This window comes from Columba livia, chromosome 5 (genome assembly GCF_036013475.1).
Source record: "Columba livia isolate bColLiv1 breed racing homer chromosome 5, bColLiv1.pat.W.v2, whole genome shotgun sequence".
Classification (NCBI taxonomy): Eukaryota; Metazoa; Chordata; class Aves; order Columbiformes; family Columbidae; genus Columba; species Columba livia.
In genome coordinates, this window is record NC_088606.1 from 25,677,373 (window position 1) to 25,698,376 (window position 21,004).

Genomic DNA, 21,004 nt, shown 5'->3' on the forward strand with positions numbered 1-21,004 from the left:
AAAGTTCCTCCTTGGAGCCCAAATGGCTCTTCTTGATTTTATCAGGAGTTCAGGCTAGTTGAAGTGGCTGTTTTCATCTTCTTAAATTGTGACCCAGTATCTTCCTTCTTTGGGTACCTCTGATTGACTGCCCTGTAACCAGCCCCACATGCAGGGGACCGCACAGTGCCAGCGAATAGAGCTGGAAGTCAGACGCTCAGTGGAGGCAGCCTAAGGGAGCCCGGCTGTTGTGAAGTGAGAAGCCCAGGTGGTTGGCATGCATTTCTCTGGTGCGCTCTCTTCTCAGACAGGAGATCTCATCCCAGAGTGGAGCCAGGGAAACAGTCCTTTCTCATGATCTTACTACTCAAACAGAGCCACTGAGTACCATGACCTCTCATTGCCCTGTGCCTCCTCTGCTAGGGCTCCCAGGTCCATGCCTGTCCTGTGGGAAGGCATCACTCTACATCATTCCTGCCTGTAGGCCACATCCCACACTTACATGCTTTCTGTCTCCTGCTCTTGTTGGCCTGTGTTTTGCTCACTTAAAGTCACTGGGCTGTAGTTCAGTGACCTGGTGTCTCGTGCACAGAGATAACATGTCCAGTGGATGTTTCCAGCTTTCTTCTTGGCACTGTGGTCTTTGGAGAGAACTTCTTGCACTCGTGCGTCCCAGGGAGGCATGCACCGAAGCAGACTTGACAGCACTGGGAATTTGATTCCAGCAACCAGAGACAGAAATGGCAGAAGCTAGTTCAGTGTAAACACTTACAAATGTACAGAAGTGCAGCCAGGCAAAAGCTAGACAAATGGAGAACTTGTTTGGATTGACTGTCTGCCCGAGACACTGATTGTTAGTAGAGTCTGGATATGTCCAGATGTCTCCATCGACTGCAGCTTTCATGTTTGGTACGTGTTTGTGTGCAGAAAGACATCAGAGAAGAAGAATCGGAGGCAGACGTCTGTCCAAGAGAACCTGCCATGACCAATCCTCACTATTTTTTTATGTTTTGCCCAGCATCAGGAAAGCCAAAGCACTTGAATGCTTTGTCTGCATCCGAAGGAGACTATGTTAAAAGCTTGAGTTCGGAATTAAAGGAGAGGTGGGGTGACCTGGCCAGGAATCCCTGTAGCAGGTGTTACATTAGTCTCAAAGGTTTTCTTAGGCTCTGCTCAGGCTTTTGGCTGCCTGGTTTGATGCTGGAAGGGTGTATGTTGTTAGGCCCCTTCAGAGAAGTAGGCACAGACATGGGTATTCAAGCAGGCTATAGTACAAGTCTCTGGGAATTTGCTGTTGCTCATGTAAGTAAGAACTGAAGATGGAATCCCCAGGATATGTCAGTGACAGCCCTGGGAGAAAGGGAAGAGCCAAGACCCTGCTCTGTGAGCTGTTGGGGCAAAGGCTGTCACCCAACCTGTGGAAGAAAGAGATGAGCCAGAGGCAGGGCCCTGGAAGGTGGCAGGACACCTGCATGCTGTCCTGCAGCTGCAGCCCTTCAGCTCCAGCTGGAGATGGCTGGATGAAATGTGCTGCACTGCCAGATAGGATAAATCAGATGGAGACATCCAATGACTCCCCTGGGTCTTTAGTACCTGGAGGAGGTGCTGGAGCACACATTGAAAGGCTTGAACAGAGAGATAGGACACAAGAGCTGGAAGGTAAAACTTGGAGAAGACTGACAGTGAAAAGGGAATCGGAGACTGAGGAAGAAGCTGATGTAGAGACACTTGGACGTGGCTGGGAGGAAGCCAAAGGACTGGCAGGGTATTTGAGCTGTACTGTTGAAGAAGCTGCACCAAAGCAATGTCATGCCCCACAGCAAGCTCGGAATGTTTGTGGCTAGTAGCAGGTAAACTGCTGGGCAGAGCTACTCTTGCTTACCCGCCAGACCACATACTATACAGTGGTCTGTGGAGAAGGACATGCTGCATCAAGGTCAACAGATGGTCCATGGAAGCTTTAACCAAACTGAGACCCAAGCTGCAGGTCAACACAGACCCCAGGGAGGGTGCAGATTGGACACCTTGATCCTCCTCAGGCATGTGGGGATAAAGGAAACTGAAGGCAGAATTAGGCTATGTACCCAGATGGGGTCACAGCCCTCGTCTTCCACTTCTTCCCTGTCCCTAAGACCACACAGCTCTGCAACCGGCAGCACTCCAGGAGAATCACATCCCAGTGATGGGCACCCTCTCCTCTACTGTGCAGAAGCTACAAGTCTCACCTTTTTGAAGGGGTGTGAGGGATTTTCTGGCTGCAGCAGTAAACCTGCATCTTCCAGGTCCTGGTTTTTCACTGCCCGCCATCCCTCATTTCAGGCTGCAATCAGCCTGAGCACCTGGGCTGCTTTCTCTCCTCCTGCCTGTGGGTTTTAACTGCTTTAAGAGACAAGTCTTTGAAGGCTATTGTTTTCTTTTTTTTTTATTCCTACTTCCCATGTTTTTTCAAGTTTTTTGTCCTAGAGAAAAGTCTGAATTTCACTGGAAAGTTGGATCTTGTAATGTCTGGTTTGGCATCTGCAGCACTCCCCAAACAGACCTCCCACCGTGAGAGGGGTGGGAGCTCACCCATGGAGCCGTCATCACCAGAAATGCTGAGCAGCTCCGCAAGCCACATGCTCCCCTGCACTGTGCCTGCAGGCATTGAAACAGCCACAGGAAAACCCTTGAAAATCATCCCCCCCATGCCTCCATGGGTCTGCTCTTGTAGTGATCAGATCAGGGAGAACACAAGGAAAAAGAACCCTGGAAATATGGGAAGGAGGCTATGGATGAGGCTGGTTCTGCCACTGCTACCCAATTTGCCACAGGTAACCTGTCTGAGACAGTGAAGAAGGGCTGGAGGTAAAGAAGCTGAAACCTCTGCAAGATTCCGGCAGTAGCACAAAGAGCAATATCTGGGGAAGCTCAGCATTTTCAGGACTGCTTTGGTCTGCAGAGTGCTTGTTTTGCTCAACATTCATGTGCAGCATCGTGGTCTCAGTGCACAGCAGCACAGTGTCACAGAAGTGGGTGTTTTTTAGTTACAGAGTTATCTTGTCCCAGCTGGAAGCCACTGTTGGAGCAGGATGAGGTTCTCTCTGTTGAAATGACCCCAAAAGCTAACAGTAACTACCAGAATATTTTTTCCTTCAAGCATCTTTTTCACCTTGAAGATCTTTATTGACCATGAGTAGAGCAGAGGGCTTAGTTTTCTATCACACATCAGCACCAGCGCATGCCCTCCTCACCCCTGCTGCCGTAGCCTTTGTTGCGGCATTGGAGAAAGTGTTGTGGGAGCTGGCCTACCACAGACCACTCGAAGCAAAGGAGAGTGGTCACAACAGATCTGGACTAAAGGATTTGTGTCTTTCCTTTTTGTCCGTTCTGCTTGGAAACTCAGCTTATCCTCACAGCCACACCCCTGCCTACTTCTTGGTCTGTCGTCTTCAATACGTTGTCTTTCTGGAGTCTGCTGTGGGGTCAGAGCTGCTCTGCTCTCTGCTAGCAAGTTCAGCTGCTGAGGTTCTTTCTGCAGTGGAGGCTGTTCTTCTCTGTTTGACACTAAACCAAGCTGAGGTTTGTCTGAGTCCACTCCCCCTGCAACTCCAGGTGCCACAAGACCATGAACTCTGGTTGCTTTCATCTCCCACATGCTGGAAAACCTGGAGCAAGCAGAGGCACCACAGCCACCCTCACAGCTGCACGCTCTGTGCCCGCTGCAGGCAGGGTGAGACACCTGAGGCCCAGCTGGGGCTTGGGTTCTTCTGTGGAGCTGGTCCAGGGTCTCCAGAAATGTCTGTGATTCCTGAAAGTGGCAGAGGAGTTCAGCAGGCAAGGTTCCTTAGTGAGGTAATGCCTTTTGTGTGATAAATGGAAAGAGTTGAAAGACGTGGGCTAGCTTTCAGCAGCAAAGCGTTTCCTCATTTCTCATCTGACTGCAGGCTTGCCTCTTCCCCTTTTAACAGAGTGATATTGGCTGGCCTGAGGAAATGTATTATCTCACCCTACAAACCTTGCCTTGCTCAGGCCCTTGTGGCTACCAGCACTAGAAGTTGTTCTTTCCACTTCACCGTCAGCCTGAGCTTCTTCATCCTGTCTTCAGACAGTGGGGAGCCAAGGCCCTTGGGTAATCCTCTTCTCCTGGGAAGTGATGGACAACTTCTGAAGTGTGCCTGCCTGCCTAAAGATGACCCTGCTAGGCTGAAAAATCCCTCTGCCTGATCTCTGTGCATTCATTTCCCTTCTCATTCTGCTGTGCTTGAGTATTATTCTAGCTGGGGACAAAGGTGCTTGTGGAGTCCTGGATTGTGGCTGCTTCATACTTACCTCCTCCTTTCTGGACCTGTGAGCTTATTTCACGCATGCTCCCCGGTGAGAGCCTGGCCTTGCTGGGGATGCCTGGTGCCTGCAGAGCTTGCAGAAGGCAGCACTGGGTGGTGGGATGAAGCAGAGCTGCAGGGAGCAATGAGGAGAGGCAAAGGGGAGTTCTGGTGTGCAGGTACCTGGTGAACACATGGCTTCAGTACAGCGCCCATGAGGCTGAAAGGCCTGGGAGGTGAAGTACCAACATCACACCCTCAGCAAGCCTGAAATCCCTCTGCCTAACAGATGCAGCTCAGCTGCTCCATCCCCAGCCTCAGGCTCTGGGAGCACCCCTTCCTGGAGAGGGTGTAGACAGACAGACACAGGAAGCTAGGACCCCTCTGGCTATGGGTGCTGACAGATTTCTGCCTTCTCTGATCATCAGATCAGCTTTTTCCCAGGCATTGCCCTTTGCTGGTTCCAGAAGAATGGGCTCCCACTCCTACCAGCTGCGTGGGAGAGGGGTGGATGTTGCTCCCCTTTGCAGGAAACTGAGGTGTCCCAGGCTGTGTTTTACACGGGGTTTTGGCCATCTCTGCTGTAGTTCGGCAGCATCAGAGCTCATGGAACGAAACGGTCCTCTGCTCAAGTAACCAAGTACAAAGCTGAGAGTTAATCACTTACATCCTCCTGCAGCCACACGCCGTCTTCCCCTGCAGCCAGGTCCTGGCAGAAAGAGAGCAGCCTCCATTCAGTACTTCAGACACAGTCTCGGTTCCTCTTGGTACAAAGAGATCTGCTCACGTTACATTCGTTATTCTTTCCAGGAAACACAAGTTTCTTTGCAAAATTAAGACATTTGTCTGCAGCCTCATGAGTGATTTGCTGCAGTAATGAGCCACAGATTAATGCAGACTGGAATCATATGAGTGCTGCGGTGGCACAAGACCTGCACGCTCATCCCCATCATGGGTATTTTCTGCCTTGCCCCCTCCCCAGCAGCATCTGCCAGGGGAATGCTGCAGGATCTGTTTCTCTGCAAAGGATTTTCAGAGAGGGAGCAGGGCTCTGACACATGTCATCACTGTTTGATCTTGGGCATGCTTGGCTCTCCATTGGAGAGCTCACACATAACGAAGCTGCTTCATCTGCGCGTCTGTTATCACATCATGCTGAGGCTGACAGATGCTTCCAAGCACAGTTAATGCCTGTTGGCAGCCCCGAGCCCACAGGCTGTGGTGTGGGAGGACCTGGAATCCCACCAGGGCACTGATCCTGCAGCCCATGAGCCAGAGGTTGTTTTTCCCTTCTCAGGAGGTTGGAAGTGTAACCAGCGATTCCCAGTATCACCAGCAACTCCCTTGTCCCTAACATCTGGATATTTGTAAGCACCTCCTGCTTATATTTTATGACTGAACTGTGGAAGGGGTGAATAGATTTTTTGTCTTAGTCATCCATCCAGCTGCTGCAGATCCCTCTGCACCCAGAAAACCTTGTAGTTTCATTTAACATACCTGGGGAAACCAGGCTTTCTATTATCCTTCCTGGTACAGGCAGGTGAACAGCCTGTTGTTGTCTTATCTTTTATTTCCCAAACACATTTATCCTCACTTGCCTTTCAAGAAGTGTCCAAGAGTGGCTTTAAACTGCATCATAGAGTCAAAGTGTCCAGGACAAGGAGTTACAGACATGCCTGTTCTCTGCCTCCAGCACATTGTGTGCGTTCTTAATCTTTGCAGCCTCTTTCCGACCATCTGCTGCTGCCAGGATGGTCTCATCTAGTCCCTAGTTCTCAAAAGCTGCAATGCATTAGGAATCTGCCAGGTCCTTGATATGGCTATTGCCATGGAGGGCTTTCCATGTATGACACCAGAGTGTAAGCTACTGATGCTAGGCAGGAGGAATTCGCGTAGTGGGAATATGGCTGGGCACTCAGCTGTTACATGCACTTGTTGTTTCCAAGCATACAGTTCAGAAAATTAAAAAGAAACCCCACCCTGGGAAAATCCCATCCTTAGGCACAGCATCCTTTTTCCTACCTCAACCCATGCTTACTCACTTCCCAACCCATCACCTCCTGGATTCCCTTTCCCTTGCTCCAAAATACAGTACCTAAGTTTGACCTCCTTGGAATTTACAGGTCACGTTTTACTTGCCTTTAAAAAATTTGGGGAAATTTAATTGTGCAGGTTATAGGTCATTTTGAAATCCACAAAACTATTTTAAGTAGCAATTTGAAATTTTCTTTGATGAGAGTGATCAGAGCAGGAAATCACATTCAGTAAAAAAACATCAAGAAATGTAATTAACCAGCCCATGGCTGTTATTTCAGCATCTTGTCAAGAAACCCTGTCATTCTTTTCACTCTGATCCCCTTTGTCATGTGCCACCTGGCTATCCAAGGTGGCCTGGGAGGAGCTGAGGTGACACAGTGATAGATATGAAGCACAAGCAGCACTTCTGGGTCACTGTTTTGGCATCTACCAAGCAGCAGAAGACACTACTTGAGAAATGTGGCTGCTCCCACCTTTCCCTCTGCCCTGGGAGTCATCAGAGGCCCATCCAAGACAGACCTGGGAACCCTTTCTCCTCTGCAAGGAAGGCAGGGAGAAGGTAGGACGCTGGCGGATGGCTCTTCTGCCAGCGTCCCACACTTTTTGTTTTCTCCACAGCACACCCGGTGATTGAGAATGGGCAGGTGGAGTGTCCCCAGGGATACAAGAGGCTAAACCGGAGCCACTGCCAAGGTAAGAATGCTGCTTTTATCTCTCTCTCCTTCCCACAGCCACCGTCAGAGCTGTAATTATCTACACAAGTAAAATACAGTTATCTAACTCCCTGATACAGATCTACAAAGAATGTGACATAAAAATCCCAGTGCTTTCATCAAGGATGAAAAAAAACAGGTAACACTGAACTACAGAACTTAGCCAATAAGCAGAGTCAATGCATAGTTTGGCTAGCACAAGAAAACTCACCTATTATACTAAGTCCTACTGACACACTAAGGACCTGTGCTGCTGCTCTGCTCTGTGTGAGTGTCAAAACACTCCTGTTGTCTGAAGCAACAGAAATTCTGTTGCCTGAAAACATTTTGAAAGGTTGTCGACTTGTTCTGTTGTCCATTTTCAAGTGACGCAGTGCCACAAAAGCGAGTCCTTCTGTCCCAAGCATGTTGCTTGCCCATGCTGCCAGGCTGCTCTGCCTGCCCCAGGCTGCTGGGGTCTCTCCATTTCTTACTCACACAGTCCCTCAGCTTTGTATGAAGAAGGTGCCTTCTCTCCACTTTTCTGTCTGGTTCATGTTGATTTTCCATCTCTTGGCCCACAGGGCTTGTGTTTTTCCATGCTCTGACTAAAGTGAAATTTTATGGTTCCCTTCTTGTGATTCATGATAAGCTGAGCACTGTCATCACAAAGACACAGCAGGGACCCTGAGCCTTGGCAATGCAAACCCGGGGCTGGCAACTGCATGACTCATCTCTTTTAGCTGGGACTTTCCACCATGCTTACTTAATTAATGATTCAACCTCCCTACATTGTCCTGGGGGAGAACTTTCAAAAAGGCAACAGCTTCTATTTTCTTTGGTGCTCCCATCTCATCCTTTATGTGGCCACAGACAGCACAGTGGGTATGAGGAGCTTTCCTGAGACATGGAATAGAGGTCAGAGGAGCAGAGCAGCCATGGGACTCATGTCAGAGAGCAGAGACCGGCAGTGCCTGCGCTGGGTATGTGTCCCTTCTGGAGCAGGGAGAGGCTCAGCGCTCTGAGGTGCAGGGGGAAATGGCATTGTGGAGTTGGCTGGGAAGATGTTTTTGCACATGAACCATGAACCAGAGATTTGTGCCTTTATGTGCTCCTTCGTAAGCTGGGCTGGAGAAGTACTGTTCTGCAGATAGTCTGCTGCCTTGAGGTACTTTTCCCATCTCTGCTGCTGCAGTGGGACGTGTGTCAGGAAGACAGCACCTCACTTAGGATCCAGAGTGGGCAATTTGTCATACAGACTTTGGGAGAGATTACATGGGACTGTCTCTTGCTAGCCCAGGTAGGAGGGAGGCCAAGGGGCTGGACAGCAGCTGATGGTTCCTGAGGTCATTGGCCACAGGGAAGGAGCTGAGCTGGAAAGAAGCTGAGCTCTGGCTTTGCAGGCTGTCATCAAAGCACAGATGAGTGACTGGAAGAGGGCCCAAGCAGGAGCCCACTTTCCTCTGTTCTGTATGGACAGAAAGGGTTGTCCCTGGTGCCTTCCAGCAGAGGCACAGAAGGCTTATCTCTGCAAGATCTCCCTTCCTTTTCTTCCTGCATCCCGTTGACCAGGAACAAGGCTGCGATGAGCCTGAGTTGGGAGTGCTGGGCAGACCCAGTCAGGAAACCTCCCGGTGCTGTTGGGACCAGCAAGAAAGATGGCGCTGGAAGGGACAATGTGATTGCTAGACATGAAGCAAAGATTGCCTTGGAGGCTGCAGGCTGGGGTTCCTGGAGATGGTGGTAGGGAGGTATGCATGCACAGGACACACGGCAGCACCTTGGTGTGTGTATGTCCTTGGTGTCCACTGCTGACTCAGGTCCTGTCTGCTCACCAAGCACCAGTGTAAACCACCCTGTACCCTTCCACCACGAGCTGACTGACCCAGTGTGGCCGTTTCTGAGGAGCACTGGCAGGCTGAGGTGGGGTGGGAGGAAGCAGATGAGACAGCTTACAGATCTTGGTTTCTGGTCCCTGAGACCTCTTCTTGTGGGCCACCCCCATCCCCGGCATGCTGCAGGGGGTAGGAGTGCATGGCCCCAAATGCGTTTGCCTGCTCCTGTTCTCTGTGAGGATTTCCACTGCGGGAGGGTACTCTGCTGCCAGTGGAACAGAGGGGGCTGGACTGAGGCCAGGACATGGCCCTGTTTTATATTAAGCTCATAAAGCTCAGCCCTTGGTGCTTGTTTGTTTTGTGCTCTCATTACTCTAATCCCTTCAATCCCCTTGCTTATGCAGAGGCCAAACACTTGTGTGTCAGAGTTGACATGGTGCTCCAACCGTGCTGGGGAGTGACGGGGGTGAGCCCTGGGGCTCTTCTCAAGAGCCCAAGCCTCTTTTCTGAGTGGGGTTCCCAGCCCATTTGGGGTCTGGACGCTGTTTTTTATTGTGAACTCTGTCCTGTGCTTGGCACAGAGGAAGAAACCATTACTTGTCACAGTGCTGACACGGTACTGTCACAGCCACTCCTTCTTACTGGAGAAGCAGGAGATACATAGGCAAGTGGTGCTGCTATACACAGGCTTCCTGCACTATCCCAGGCAGAAAGTCTCTGCTAATGGTTCCAGAAGACATCTTCTTGCCATGCAGGGTGCTTAGTTGAACCTCTCTGTGTTGAGTTTTGTTGTATCTCCATTTGGGTTTCTGCTCTGAGGCCAACAGTTCTGATCAGTGGAGAAGGAGGGTTCTCTTGGGACTCACTTGCACTTGTCTATCTAGAGAGAGCTTGAGAGCTCTCCTTCCTCATTGTCTGGGGTGATCATAGGGCAAGCAAGAGGCTGTCTGTGCCACCCTGGTAGGAAGATCTGGAGATTAAATTGTTCTACATCATCTGCTGAAACTTCAGCCCCAGGAAATTCACAGAGGCATGTGCTGGACCAGCACAACAAAATCCTACTCCTTCCTGGCCTGCTGCACATCTCTGTAGCATTGGTACTTCCAGTAGGCTGAACATCATGGCCTGGTCTTGATGGCCCCTGTGTGTCTCAGCCATATATGGGCAGCTGCTGGGGTGACCAGAGTAATTTAAGAGCACAGGACTGGAAGAGACCTCTCAGGTCATTAAGTCTCAACTCCAGTTGTCACAATTGGCTGTGCAATACTCCCACTTCCACCAAGCAGGGATGCTTCAGCTCTGTGGAATAAGGTAGTTCTGGGAAAGCCATTCCTGGGCCTAGCTGCTCTCCGTGAGGCTCTTCTGGTGTCTTCTTTCTTCTGCATGTCCCAGCAGCCTGCCTCTGCACCCGTTCTACTTTGAGACAGTCTCTAGAGCACCACTGGGTACTCTCAGGGCCCCTGAGGTCTCACCAGAGCCTTGTACACTGGCATGAGGACTGCCCTGTATCTTGGGAAAGTGTTTGTCATGTTATCTAGCATCACATTGGCTTTTCTTGGTCACAGCTGTCCTGTGAGCAGTGAATATGTCCACGTCTCTCTCACTGCCTGCTCCCATCTCTTAGCTTGTAGCATATGTTACTGTGATTTGTCCCAGGGTGGTGCTGAGGTTCATCACACTCCTGCCACTCTGTTCTCCTACCCAGCTCTTCCTGCACTGCTTGTGCCTGCAGACACAGTGCATTTCATCAGCACACTTACTTTTCTGGGGCAAGCTCTTTAGTGAAGATATAAAGCATGATCAATCATGATTCGTGGACTCATCAATCCATGGGGGGGGGCTTCCTCCTCATTCTCCACTGTGAAAGCTGCCCTCAGCTCCCCCTTATGTACCTTTGGCAATCTCAGTCTTCTCCAGCTTAACCTACACATTCCTACATGGTGCTTTAGGAAAGGCAGATGCTGTAGGCCAAATGGATGAGGTGGATGGTGTTTCCCTAGGATAAGACCAGCTCCCTTCCCAAAGACTGTGTCTGATGTTACATGCTGAGATGGGGGCAGAGGCAGAGCTTGAGGCAGCACCTGAAGTTGGCATCTTCCCACTTGCTCAACCTGTTCCCAGAAAAAGACACTACAGTGTTGAGCCAGAGCCTAGCTCACCATCCCTCTGCTTGGCACTAGGCTCCATGTGTGCAATCAGTCACTGACCTCCCTGCATGCCAGCACTGAGTTTCTCAGCAAAGATCCTCCATGGATCATGGCTCCAGGCCAGCAGGACCAGGGGACAAGTGAGAGGACAGGACTCACCAGTCCAGGCTTGCAAACAATTATCATAATTTGCCATAAGAGTGACCCTGCCAGGGTGGCTCGCTGGAGGGGCCACATCTGTTTTCCACAAGGACTGCAGACCAGAGGAGTCATTCACAAGCCATCTCTGCAGCTGCAGCGAGCGAGCTCTGCACCACAGACGTGGGATGGCTGACACCACAGAGGTCCCCATCATGCTGCTCACTGCAGAGGCTGCCTCAGACAGCCAAACTGACACCGCCTTGGTCCATGGCACCTGAATGGGAGGCACTGGGTTGGGGGTTCAGTTCACCCTCAGCTTTCCCATGTCTCATTGTGCTCTCTTCTCCTCACAGATATCAATGAGTGTTTGATGCAGGGCCTGTGCAAAGATGCTGAGTGTGTGAACACCCGTGGCAGCTTCCGCTGCACCTGCAAGCCTGGAACCATGCTGGACCCATCCCGTAGCCATTGCATCTGTAAGTGCTCCAGGAAACCCCTCGGTTTGGGAAAGGGGCCTGAGCAGGACCCCACAACTGAGTTTAAGCTGCAGTGTGCTTTAAGCCTCTTGCAAGGGCGCCTTAGTGCCTGCTGTGCTGTTCTGCACTTGTGTGCAGGATGAGACCCCATGCCTCACCCCCCTTCATCCATCACTATTCTCCATGGACATCTCATGGCCTCTGCAGCTGTTTGCTGTGGAGCCCAGCAGGGACGTGCCTGCAGTGCAGCAGCAGAGGACGCAGCCTCCCGGGCTGAGAGAGCTCCCACAGGACCTGTGTTTGCTTGGAGCTGGTGCTGCTGCAAGGATGGCCTGATGGCTGAGGTCCAGGAGGTGTTCTGGGGAAAGGATGGGGCAGCCCTCAGGCAGGCTGGGAGGCATGGGCAAAGAAAGGCCTGACAGTGGGAAAGCTGGGTGTCCTCATTTCTCTCTCTGGTGAGCATAGAGCTTGACCCCCGGCACTGACCCTGCTGTCGTGTTTCAGCGGACAAAGCAGTGTCGATGGAGCAGGGGCTGTGTTACCGCTCAGCAGCTGGAGGAGTGTGCTCCTTCCCCCTCTCGCACCACATCACCCAGCAGATCTGCTGCTGCAGCCGTGTCGGCAAGGGCTGGGGGAAGAACTGTGAGGAGTGCCCTGTGCCTGGCTCAGGTGAGACGTGCCTGCTTTGGCTTTACTTGCTCTGGTTAGACTGGGGCTTTGCCTTGCCTGAACTTGCTGCCATGCAGACAACTGCAGGACGCAGAGCTGAGCGTTGCAAATGCTGGCCTGTGGGGTGGTTACAGCAACCCAGGGAGCAGACCTCTATAATACTCGGAAGACAGAGAAATCCCTGATGGGAAACCACTCTGTACCAGAGGGATAGCAGAGCCATGCCTGTGCCTGGCTTTGCTTGACAGCCTTTTTGTCTCTTGTATATCTTCTGCTGGGATGAAAGCCAGGTGAAGATGACTTTGGCATATCTCATCATGGGGAAGGGTGGAGGGGAAAGCACCAAAATCCTCAGGGCTGGGAAAATCTTCAGGTGGTTTGCGCAGAGCATCTTGAGTGATGTAGAGAGCACTCAGTGCCAAGGTAACAGGGGTTCACTTTTATCTGCTCCCTTGCTCAGCTTGGACCTTCCAGTGGCATGACTCCTTCCTAGCAGTATTGACTCAAAGGAGAGATTTCACTTTTGGTGTCTGGGAGTACTAGCCAGTGCCTGTTAGCAACCCAACCTGCCCTGTGAGCAGATTCCTTCTGCTCAAGGCATCCACCCACTGCAGCCTGGATGTGTTTCTATAAGGATTTAACCCTTAGAAATCTCCAGAAAATGATAGGATGGGAGAAACCGATACCCGCATTAACATACATGCCCATCCACCTTCACTCCTTGTCCTTCCATCATGTCTGGGTGCGGAAAGCCAGGTGATCCCTGCACCATCCTCTTCCTTCCAACCTCTGCCCTCTAAACCTTTGATTTGTTTTCCCTTGCAGAAGCCTTCAAGGAGATTTGCCCAGCAGGACATGGCTATACCTACTCCAGCTCTGATATCCGCCTGTCAATGAGGAAGGCAGAGGCAGAAGAGCTGCCTCTTAGCTTGGAGGAGCAAGTGGAGAACAGCAACTGGACACTGGACTGGGCAGCAAGAAGATACCAGGTGCAGGACAGCCTGCGTGGGAGCATCCTGGAGGCATTTCCCCACCCTGGCACCTCGGCAGGAGAGGGTAGTGTGGGGTCTATTGCTTAAAGCTGCTCCATCTGGGCCCCTAGCAAGGGTGGGCAAATTCCCAGGTCCTGCCATGCCTCTATGGATGGACTTCTAGCTGATAAGGGCTTTCTACATCTGTGTGAATACTCAAGGTGTTCTTTGGTTCCTGGGGCATGAGACACCACTTCTTCAAACCTTTGAAAAGGAGGTTGAGTGTTTTGGGCTCCTGCAGCTGCATCTTCACAGCTGGTGCTGACTGGCCAGGCTGCCTCCACCAGGACCTCAGGTCTGCATGGCAGCCATGGCACTGCAGTCCTTGGGCTTTTGTCCAGCCCAGCTGGAGGGAAGCGCGACTGACTGCTTGTGCCAGCAACTGCTGGAGTGGGAGCTCCTGGGGTCTGCGCACTGCCAGGAGAGGAGTCCGGGTGTATTGACTTTTGGAACAAGCTCTTGCAGAGAAGCATGCGGGACTGAGGGACAGAGCCTTAGAGGTGGGGTAAAGCTAGGGCAGCCAAAATTTGAGGAGGATGCTTGCCTGCTTTGTCTCTACTCATTGTGCACTGTTTCACTTTCCAGGTGAGGTTTCTCTTCCTGCACAGGTGAGTAAGGTTTGTCTTGCTACATCTGGGTGCATCCATGGTAACTTGATGGGCAGAAAAGAGGATGTCATACAAATAGGTGACAGGGAGGTGTGAAATGTGGTCAGATAGAGCACTGAAGAGAGCAAGTAGCTGCTGCTGGAGGGAGCAGCATATGAACTGCAAACCCTATCACACCAGCTGAGTTGCTGTGGATGAAGGCACGGTGCTACCTGTCTGCTCAGCCCTTTCTGAGAGGCAATTAACTCACATGAGAAGGAGTTGGGAGCTCTGCTGCACTGGTTCGTGGTCAGTGTTGGCTCCAGCAGATGTTCACTGGGGCTGGGTAGGAACTCAGGCTGCTGTCAGCCCAGCCTGGCTGTGGGGCTGGGCTGACATCAGGGGAAGGGGAACCATTGCAGACAGCTCGAGAAGTGCTCTTCTTGGAGTGCTCAGCCCTCAGAACACAATCAAAGCCCCTCTGAGAGGGGACACAACACTGCTTCATAGACATGAGGTGACTTGCCCAAGGGCAAATGAGAAATCTCAAGACAGGGCAGAAATTTGAACCAAAGCTTCCAAATTTGAAGCAGATCTAGGCTGGGACTTGTGTTGTTCAGCTGCCTGTTTTCTTCATCCCTTGCACAAAGCTCCTTGGAGTGGAGACCCAGATTGTGCTCCCATGTCTCCTTTGTCAGGCATAGGTTTGCCAAGAGGCGATGCTGAGGAAGAGCGTTGAGCACCAAGTACTCGTCTTGTAGGTAGCACTCTGAGGCAGGCTGAAGTAGTGGCTGTCCTCAGCCCTCCAGAGCTGCTGGTGACAGTGGCAGTGTTTATCATGCCCAGCTGCTCTTCCTGGCTGCATCATGGAGATGCCTGCCCCATGGCAGTGCCCTAGGTCTCACCTGCATGGCATGCTGCAGGGTCCTTCTGCAGGTAGTCCCCTGGGCATGGCCAGGAGCTATGTTTTGCTCAGGACAGAGTGGCCCTGCCAGCTGCACCTGGATATGGCAGCTTCTCCTGCCAGCACAGTGTCTCAGGGAGCAAGAGGATCCGGGAGGTGGGTGGGAAAGTGTCTCAGAGATGCTGCATCCCAGCTACATGCACGTGGATAGAGGCAGTCCTGTGTTTCTGTCCCTCAGGGTGCTGCTGATGCCACCGCAGAGCCTGCCACACGCAGAGGTGGGTGCCTGGCTGGCGGGAGGTCAGGGCAGCCAGGGGGAAGAGGATGGGGCAGTGAGGAGGAAGGAGAGTGGCTCCTCTGCACGGAAGCCCCTAGCAATGGGCAGGATGGGCCTCCGGCTGGGCGGGCTGTGGGGTGGCATGGAGGAGCCCCGCCACACTGTGGTGGCTGGTGTGGGACTGTAGAGATGCGGGGAGGTGGTGGCTCTCCAGTGAGGTGGAGGAGGCTATGTTAAATAACAAGATGATGAGGCTGCTGCAGCCACGCTGTGGCTCCTTCCCATGTGCTGTCTCAGGTCTGTGAGTGCAGGGACACCCAGCATTGGTAAACCTTGTGTCTGCACCTCTGCCTGTGATGGGGAGCTGGATGTCACCTCTATTCTTCTTCCTCGGCAGAAGAAGAGGAGTCCTGGCGTGGCCCACCCCAGCATGGCCCCACCACCACCTGGGATGCTGCTGCTCCAACACAGATGCCAGCGCAGGGCTCAGGTGTGTGTCCACGGCTCTTAGGCATTTCCCCCCTGTCTCTGACTGAGGCTATGGAGAAATTATGCCCTAAACTCTGCCCAGAGTCTCTGTCCCTTTCTCAGCCTGCTTGTCTTCCCACATGCCTCACTTGACTTCCCAAAGAAAAGTCCCTGCCCTGCTACCCTGAGGTGTTGTCCCAGCCTGGTCCCAGCTGTTGCCAGCCAGGGAAAGCCGGCTGGCCTGAGGAAACATGAGAGTGATCCCATATGGGGAGCGAAGTGTTTGACTCTCCGAATCCTTCCCTGCCTGCAGCTGGCCTGCACGGTGCAGCAGTGGCTGCCGGGTGCAGGGGATCATGCGCCTGCTCCGGTGGCTTTGGCCCCATTCCCTTGGCGGTGCAAGCTGACTCATCGGGAAGGGGGAGCACAAGGGGAGGCATGTGGCTCCTGGGGCGGCTTGTTTACTGTGCCGGAAACAAGGGCACTGTTGTTCCAGGGTTGCTCAAGTGTCTGGGAGTGCAGCCCCTGCCCTCCGCCGGGGGCTGGAGCACCTTGGGGAGCAGGCCTGGGGGAGGCACCTTGCTGAGGAATGTGTCTTCCTCAATAGCCTTTTGTTTGGGGTTGGGCCGGGCCTCCCCCTACCCTGGCCTGCTCAGTGCTGAGGGGTGTGCGATGGCCCACTGCCCCCCCCACCGCCGCCTGCGCCTCACTTAGCAGGGCAGTGGCAGGGGAGCCTTGCTCTCACCCCAAAAGGAGCCCCTTCACAGGCACCAGGCTCTGCTGACAGCACTCCTCTGCAGTGTGGGGCTGGCTGGTTGGCTTCTTCACCACCCTTTTGTGGGTCCAGGACACAGGTGAGCAGTGCAGGGGACTGAGGTGTCCCAGCTGGGCTCAGGCCGGAGGAGGTGGCAGGGTTTGCTATGTCACCCACACAGCCCTGGGGCATCAGCTACCTGAAGACATAGAAGAGCAAGCTGAGCCTGCTCCATCTCTCTCCAAGAAGGGAAAAAGCAGCCTCCCCAGCATGGTGCTGGGGACACAAGGCAGACCCTGTACTGTTGCCCCCAACCCCATGCTCTCTCCTCCCAGGCGTCAGTGGCTGTGCCTCTTCATCCCTCTCCTGTGGAGCCGGTGCTTGCGTGCCCAGCGCAGAGGGATACAGCTGCTTGTGCAACCCTGGCTACACACTGGACCCCAGCCGCCTTCACTGCATTGGTAGGTTGGCACCTCCTCTGCCTGCCAGACCTTGACGGACTGTTTGGTCCTTCAGGTTCCTGGGGGGAGGTTTTCTGGCAGCTCTGCTGAGCCCCTGCCCACCTGCTGCACCATGGGCTGGCAGGAAGCTGGCAGGCAGCTGCTGTGGTGACTGCCTGTCCCTGTCTTCTTTCCTTGCCTGGGCACAGATGAAGATGAATGCCTGAAAGATCCTTGTTCTGGAAAAGGTCGCTGCATCAACAGTGTGGGCTCCTATTTTTGTCTCTGCTACTCTGGGTACACCCTGGCTGTGTTGGAGGGCAAGCAGAGCTGTCAGGGTAAGTGTTGTCTGCCTGGCGTGGGGCTGCCATCTCCCCAGGGTGCCCCAGTCTCCCGCCCTGGCACTCTGTCATGCATATGTACACACACACGCACTCATGCACACCTGCACACACACCTGTACACCCATCCTCCACCCGGGCCTGCCCACAGACAGCCTGATCCATGGAGATCACCCTTTCCTGCTCCCGCAGGGACAGGACCTTGCCTGTGGAGATCTGGATATGGGCTGCTGATGCCAGCCCTGCTCACTGCTTCATGGCAAGGGGGTGCAAGGCAAAAGTCATCTGGGCAGAGCCTGCTGCAGGGGGAGCAGCTCCTCTCCTGCACCCAGCCTTCCCCACACGGGAGGGAGAAGACTTCAGTACTGTCTCTCTGTGTGTTGCCAGATCGAGATGAATGTGAGCAGCCCTCTACCTGCCGGGGACAGCAATGCATCAACACTCCTGGCTCCTACCGCTGCGAGTGCAAGGATGGCTTTGCCATGGGCTCCAGAGGACAGTGCGAAGGTGAAGCTTGCTGCTCACTGTTCCCCTGCCACTCCAAGCCACCCTGTGCGGGGCTGAACACTTCTTTTTCTCACCACTCCATGTGTCCTCCTAGAAGGGAGGAAGAACCCTCCCTTGTGTGTGTGCCCTGTGCCCCTCTGAAGGGCTGCCTGCCCTCTCCTCTGCCTGCAGGAGGGACAGGCTTTCCTGGGTTGCAAAAGGCGAGATCTCCCGAGATCCTCTCCCACCTCCCCAGAGTAATCCCCCAGAACCAGCCCATGCTAGTTTCCTATTCTGGGAGGAGATGCCCATGCATTTCATGCCAGCTTTACTCTGTCACCAGACCCTCGTGCTGGCAAGCAGTCTGCAAGGAGAGCAGACTGCAGAGACTCAGGCCACCTGTCCCCACAGCATCCTGTTCAAGTGGCACAACCTGGCTCCTTCATAGCATTCATGAACATATGATGTGCCTGATCAAAGATCCCCCTTTCTCAGTAGCTCATCTCCAGCAGAGAGAGGGAGACTATTTTAGGAGGCAGTATGGGAAACAGGACATGCAGAGAATGCTGCTCCCTCCACTCGGCCTCCAGAAAGCACTTGCTTTAAGGACTTCCTGCTGGAGGATGCGTCCTAATCATGGCTATGAAAGTCCCTGATGAAACAGCCCTGAACAGATGTTCTCTGATCCCTTTCTCTGCCCTTGCACATTCCTGTCCTTGGCAACATCCTGTGGCAGCGGGTTTCGCTGCTGGATTATGTCAGCCCTCAGGTGTGGGTGTAGGATACTGAGTGATAAGTGGGACTATAAGAAGTGTTGCCCAAGCCATGGCAAACTCATCTCACCTCCTCTTGGGTGTTGATGTCCCACAGAGGGAGACTGAGGATCCAGCTGGAGGGGATATCCTGGAGAAAGCTGCACAGTTTGCCTTTGGGAGCCTGAGATGAGTATGTTTCTTGGCAGATATCAACGAGTGCGTGGATCCCAGCCCTTGTCCCCACGGGAGGTGTGTCAATACGCTGGGCTCCTACAAGTGTGTCAGCTGTGGGGATGGCTACCGGCCCAGGAACGGGAGATGTGTTGGTGAGGATCGTGGGCAATCCCTGGGCAGCAGCCTTGCCCCCCATGGCAGCGCTCTCTGCAAGACTCAGAAGGAGCAGGGGCATGGGCAGCACGCTCCTCCCACAGGCAGCCAGCCTGCGTGGCCCGGGCACAGTGCCCTTGCAATTTGGGTGGCAGAGGTAGCCCTGAGCACCCTCTCATTCTTCCATATTGCTCTCTGCTGTGTCACGCAGATGTGGACGAGTGTCTTGCAGAGGGGACCTGTGCTCACGGGCAGTGTGTCAACCTGGATGGCTCCTTCCGCTGTTCCTGCTACCGGGGCTACAATGTGGCACCTGATAAGAAGAGCTGCCAAGGTACTGGGGAGCCATGAGACCCTCTGTAGTGTCACACACCTGGTCCAGAGGTTTCTCTGGGCTCTTCCTCACAGTACTTGGCCTTGCCTGAGTCCTGGCCACCATGTTGGCTGGTTCCCTCAACACAGCTGCCCATGGCCATGGTTCCTCCGCGTCCTTCACACTCATCCTGCTCTCCCTTGTATGCTTGCGCAGACATCGATGAGTGCGCTGCCCAGGATGCCTGTCCCTCTGGACTCTGCCTCAACACCGAGGGCTCCTACTCCTGCATGGCTTGTGATGCTGGCTACGCTGTCTCCAGAGATGGCAGCATGTGTGAAGGTATCCCTCTCCCAGGATCAGGGTGTGGAGGGAAGAGACATTGCCATAGCTTGGTTATTGGTGGTGCCCAGGGACTTTCCTAGCCTCAGGATCCTTCTCCAGTTCTTTAGCTCTCTGATTAGCAGATAGCAGCAGTGCTGCAAGCATAGAGCACCTAGAGCAGCATGAAGGTGATTTTCCTCATCCAGGGAAGGGATGAGGGGCAAGGACTCACTGATGAGACTCCTGGACTAATGGTGACTGTGAGGATGCCAGGCTAGAGGAATACAGGAGGCCTGGAAACACAGGCAGAGAGGAGCTGTGTTTGGTTCAGTTCAGAGCTGTGTGTCTGGAAGCATGCGGCCTGAATGTAGGTCCTCAGCAAAGGGAGGAACCTTGGGTCCACAGCCACTGGAGAGACTGTGGGCACTCAGGGTTCACCTTTTTTCCCCTGCCCTTAGTGCAACTTGGTCAAGTTTTAAAAGGAAAGAGTAGATCAAGGGTTTGCTGTGCCAGGTATGTGTGGCAGAGAATTAACAGCAGCACAGATCTGTGTTGGCTGCTTTGCTCAGACATGAGAGCACCTGGTCCCAGCCTTGCAACCTGACTGCCCCAGTGCAGGCACTAATACTCCCTCCTTGGTGGCTGTCCCTGGGGGATGTCCTGGGCTTGAGATATCTTGATGCAAATTCCCTGTTTGAGGCAAGGAAAGGGAGGGGGCACAGCTGGCAAAGGTATTTGTTTAAAGATTGGCTACGAATTTCTCTCTGAAGCACTTTCAGAACTCTGCAGCCTGCACATAGCTTGCAAACAGAAGGTCTTGCCTTTGATGTGACTCTCAGAAGACCCCCTGCATGGGGTCCTCCAATGGGGGAGAAGAGGGAGGCTTTCCTCCCTCTCTTCTCCTCTGTTTCAGTGTCTGAGAAAGCTAATATGAAATGAGCTCATTTTCCATCTGATTTTTTGGTGCAATAGAAGAAACACGGCTTGATCCCTTCCATTTGCCCCCCCTCTGCTCCTTTCCCAAGATTCCATGTGAGCCCCTTCTCAGCCACCTTGCCTCAGCCATGTCACGAAGGCACCTTATCACGGTTTGATACTGTTTGGGTCACGCTGACCTGATGGCAGGATGGCATGTTCTTCCCTGCCTTGGCTGGTGGCCTTGTCTGTGGATCTGGGTTTCATATTTGAAATATGATAAGGGTTTAGTGATAAATAAACTAGGTTATGGTTCATCTGCAGAAGGACTGAAGAATAATGCTACTTGCAACCAGACTGAACAGCTGACAATCTTGCCCCAAGGCAGTAGGAAGCGATGCTGGATGCTCATTTTTGCCTGTGCCTGCTCAGTGCTCTGCAAAGGGCAAGAGGAGGTCCCTGCCCTCAGGAGCTGCTGGTCTCAGGGTTTTAGCTCCTGCAGGGGAGAAGAGTACAGCAGGACCTTCTCCATTAGCATGTCTTCTACTGCCTGCACACCAGCCTGTGCTTCTGGTTAGCAGCATCCTCCAGTGCTTTCCCTACCTGATGGGCCTGCAGGTAATGGCAGTGTGCTGGCATGTCACAGCTGTGTTAGAGGAAGGCAGCCCTCTCTTCTCTGCTGGGAGCAAAAACCTCAGTGTGCAAGCAGGCTCTGGCCAAGGCCTGGGGGAGGTGGGTGGCAGAGGGTTTGTGGGAAGCTCTGCAGCTGGGTAAGAGCTTTGCCAGGAGAAGGATATTTCGGGCA

General features: G+C 53.1%; 1 protein-coding gene across 2 annotated transcripts in view; it reads left to right on the top strand.

The window, feature by feature from the left end:
* LTBP2 (latent transforming growth factor beta binding protein 2) overlaps positions 1-21,004 on the top strand; it is a 73,718-nt gene that overhangs the window by 41,205 nt on the left and 11,509 nt on the right. For both annotated transcript variants that reach the window (XM_005502337.3, XM_065063941.1), the window contains exons 9-21: positions 6,936-7,010; positions 11,486-11,608; positions 12,113-12,277; positions 13,103-13,333; positions 13,894-13,916; positions 15,038-15,077; positions 15,474-15,566; positions 16,634-16,759; positions 16,948-17,076; positions 17,467-17,586; positions 18,527-18,646; positions 18,859-18,981; positions 19,177-19,302. In XM_005502337.3, the coding sequence (XP_005502394.2) occupies positions 6,936-7,010; positions 11,486-11,608; positions 12,113-12,277; positions 13,103-13,333; positions 13,894-13,916; positions 15,038-15,077; positions 15,474-15,566; positions 16,634-16,759; positions 16,948-17,076; positions 17,467-17,586; positions 18,527-18,646; positions 18,859-18,981; positions 19,177-19,302 (1,494 nt within the window). The remainder of the gene's footprint in view (positions 1-6,935; positions 7,011-11,485; positions 11,609-12,112; positions 12,278-13,102; positions 13,334-13,893; positions 13,917-15,037; positions 15,078-15,473; positions 15,567-16,633; positions 16,760-16,947; positions 17,077-17,466; positions 17,587-18,526; positions 18,647-18,858; positions 18,982-19,176; positions 19,303-21,004) is intronic.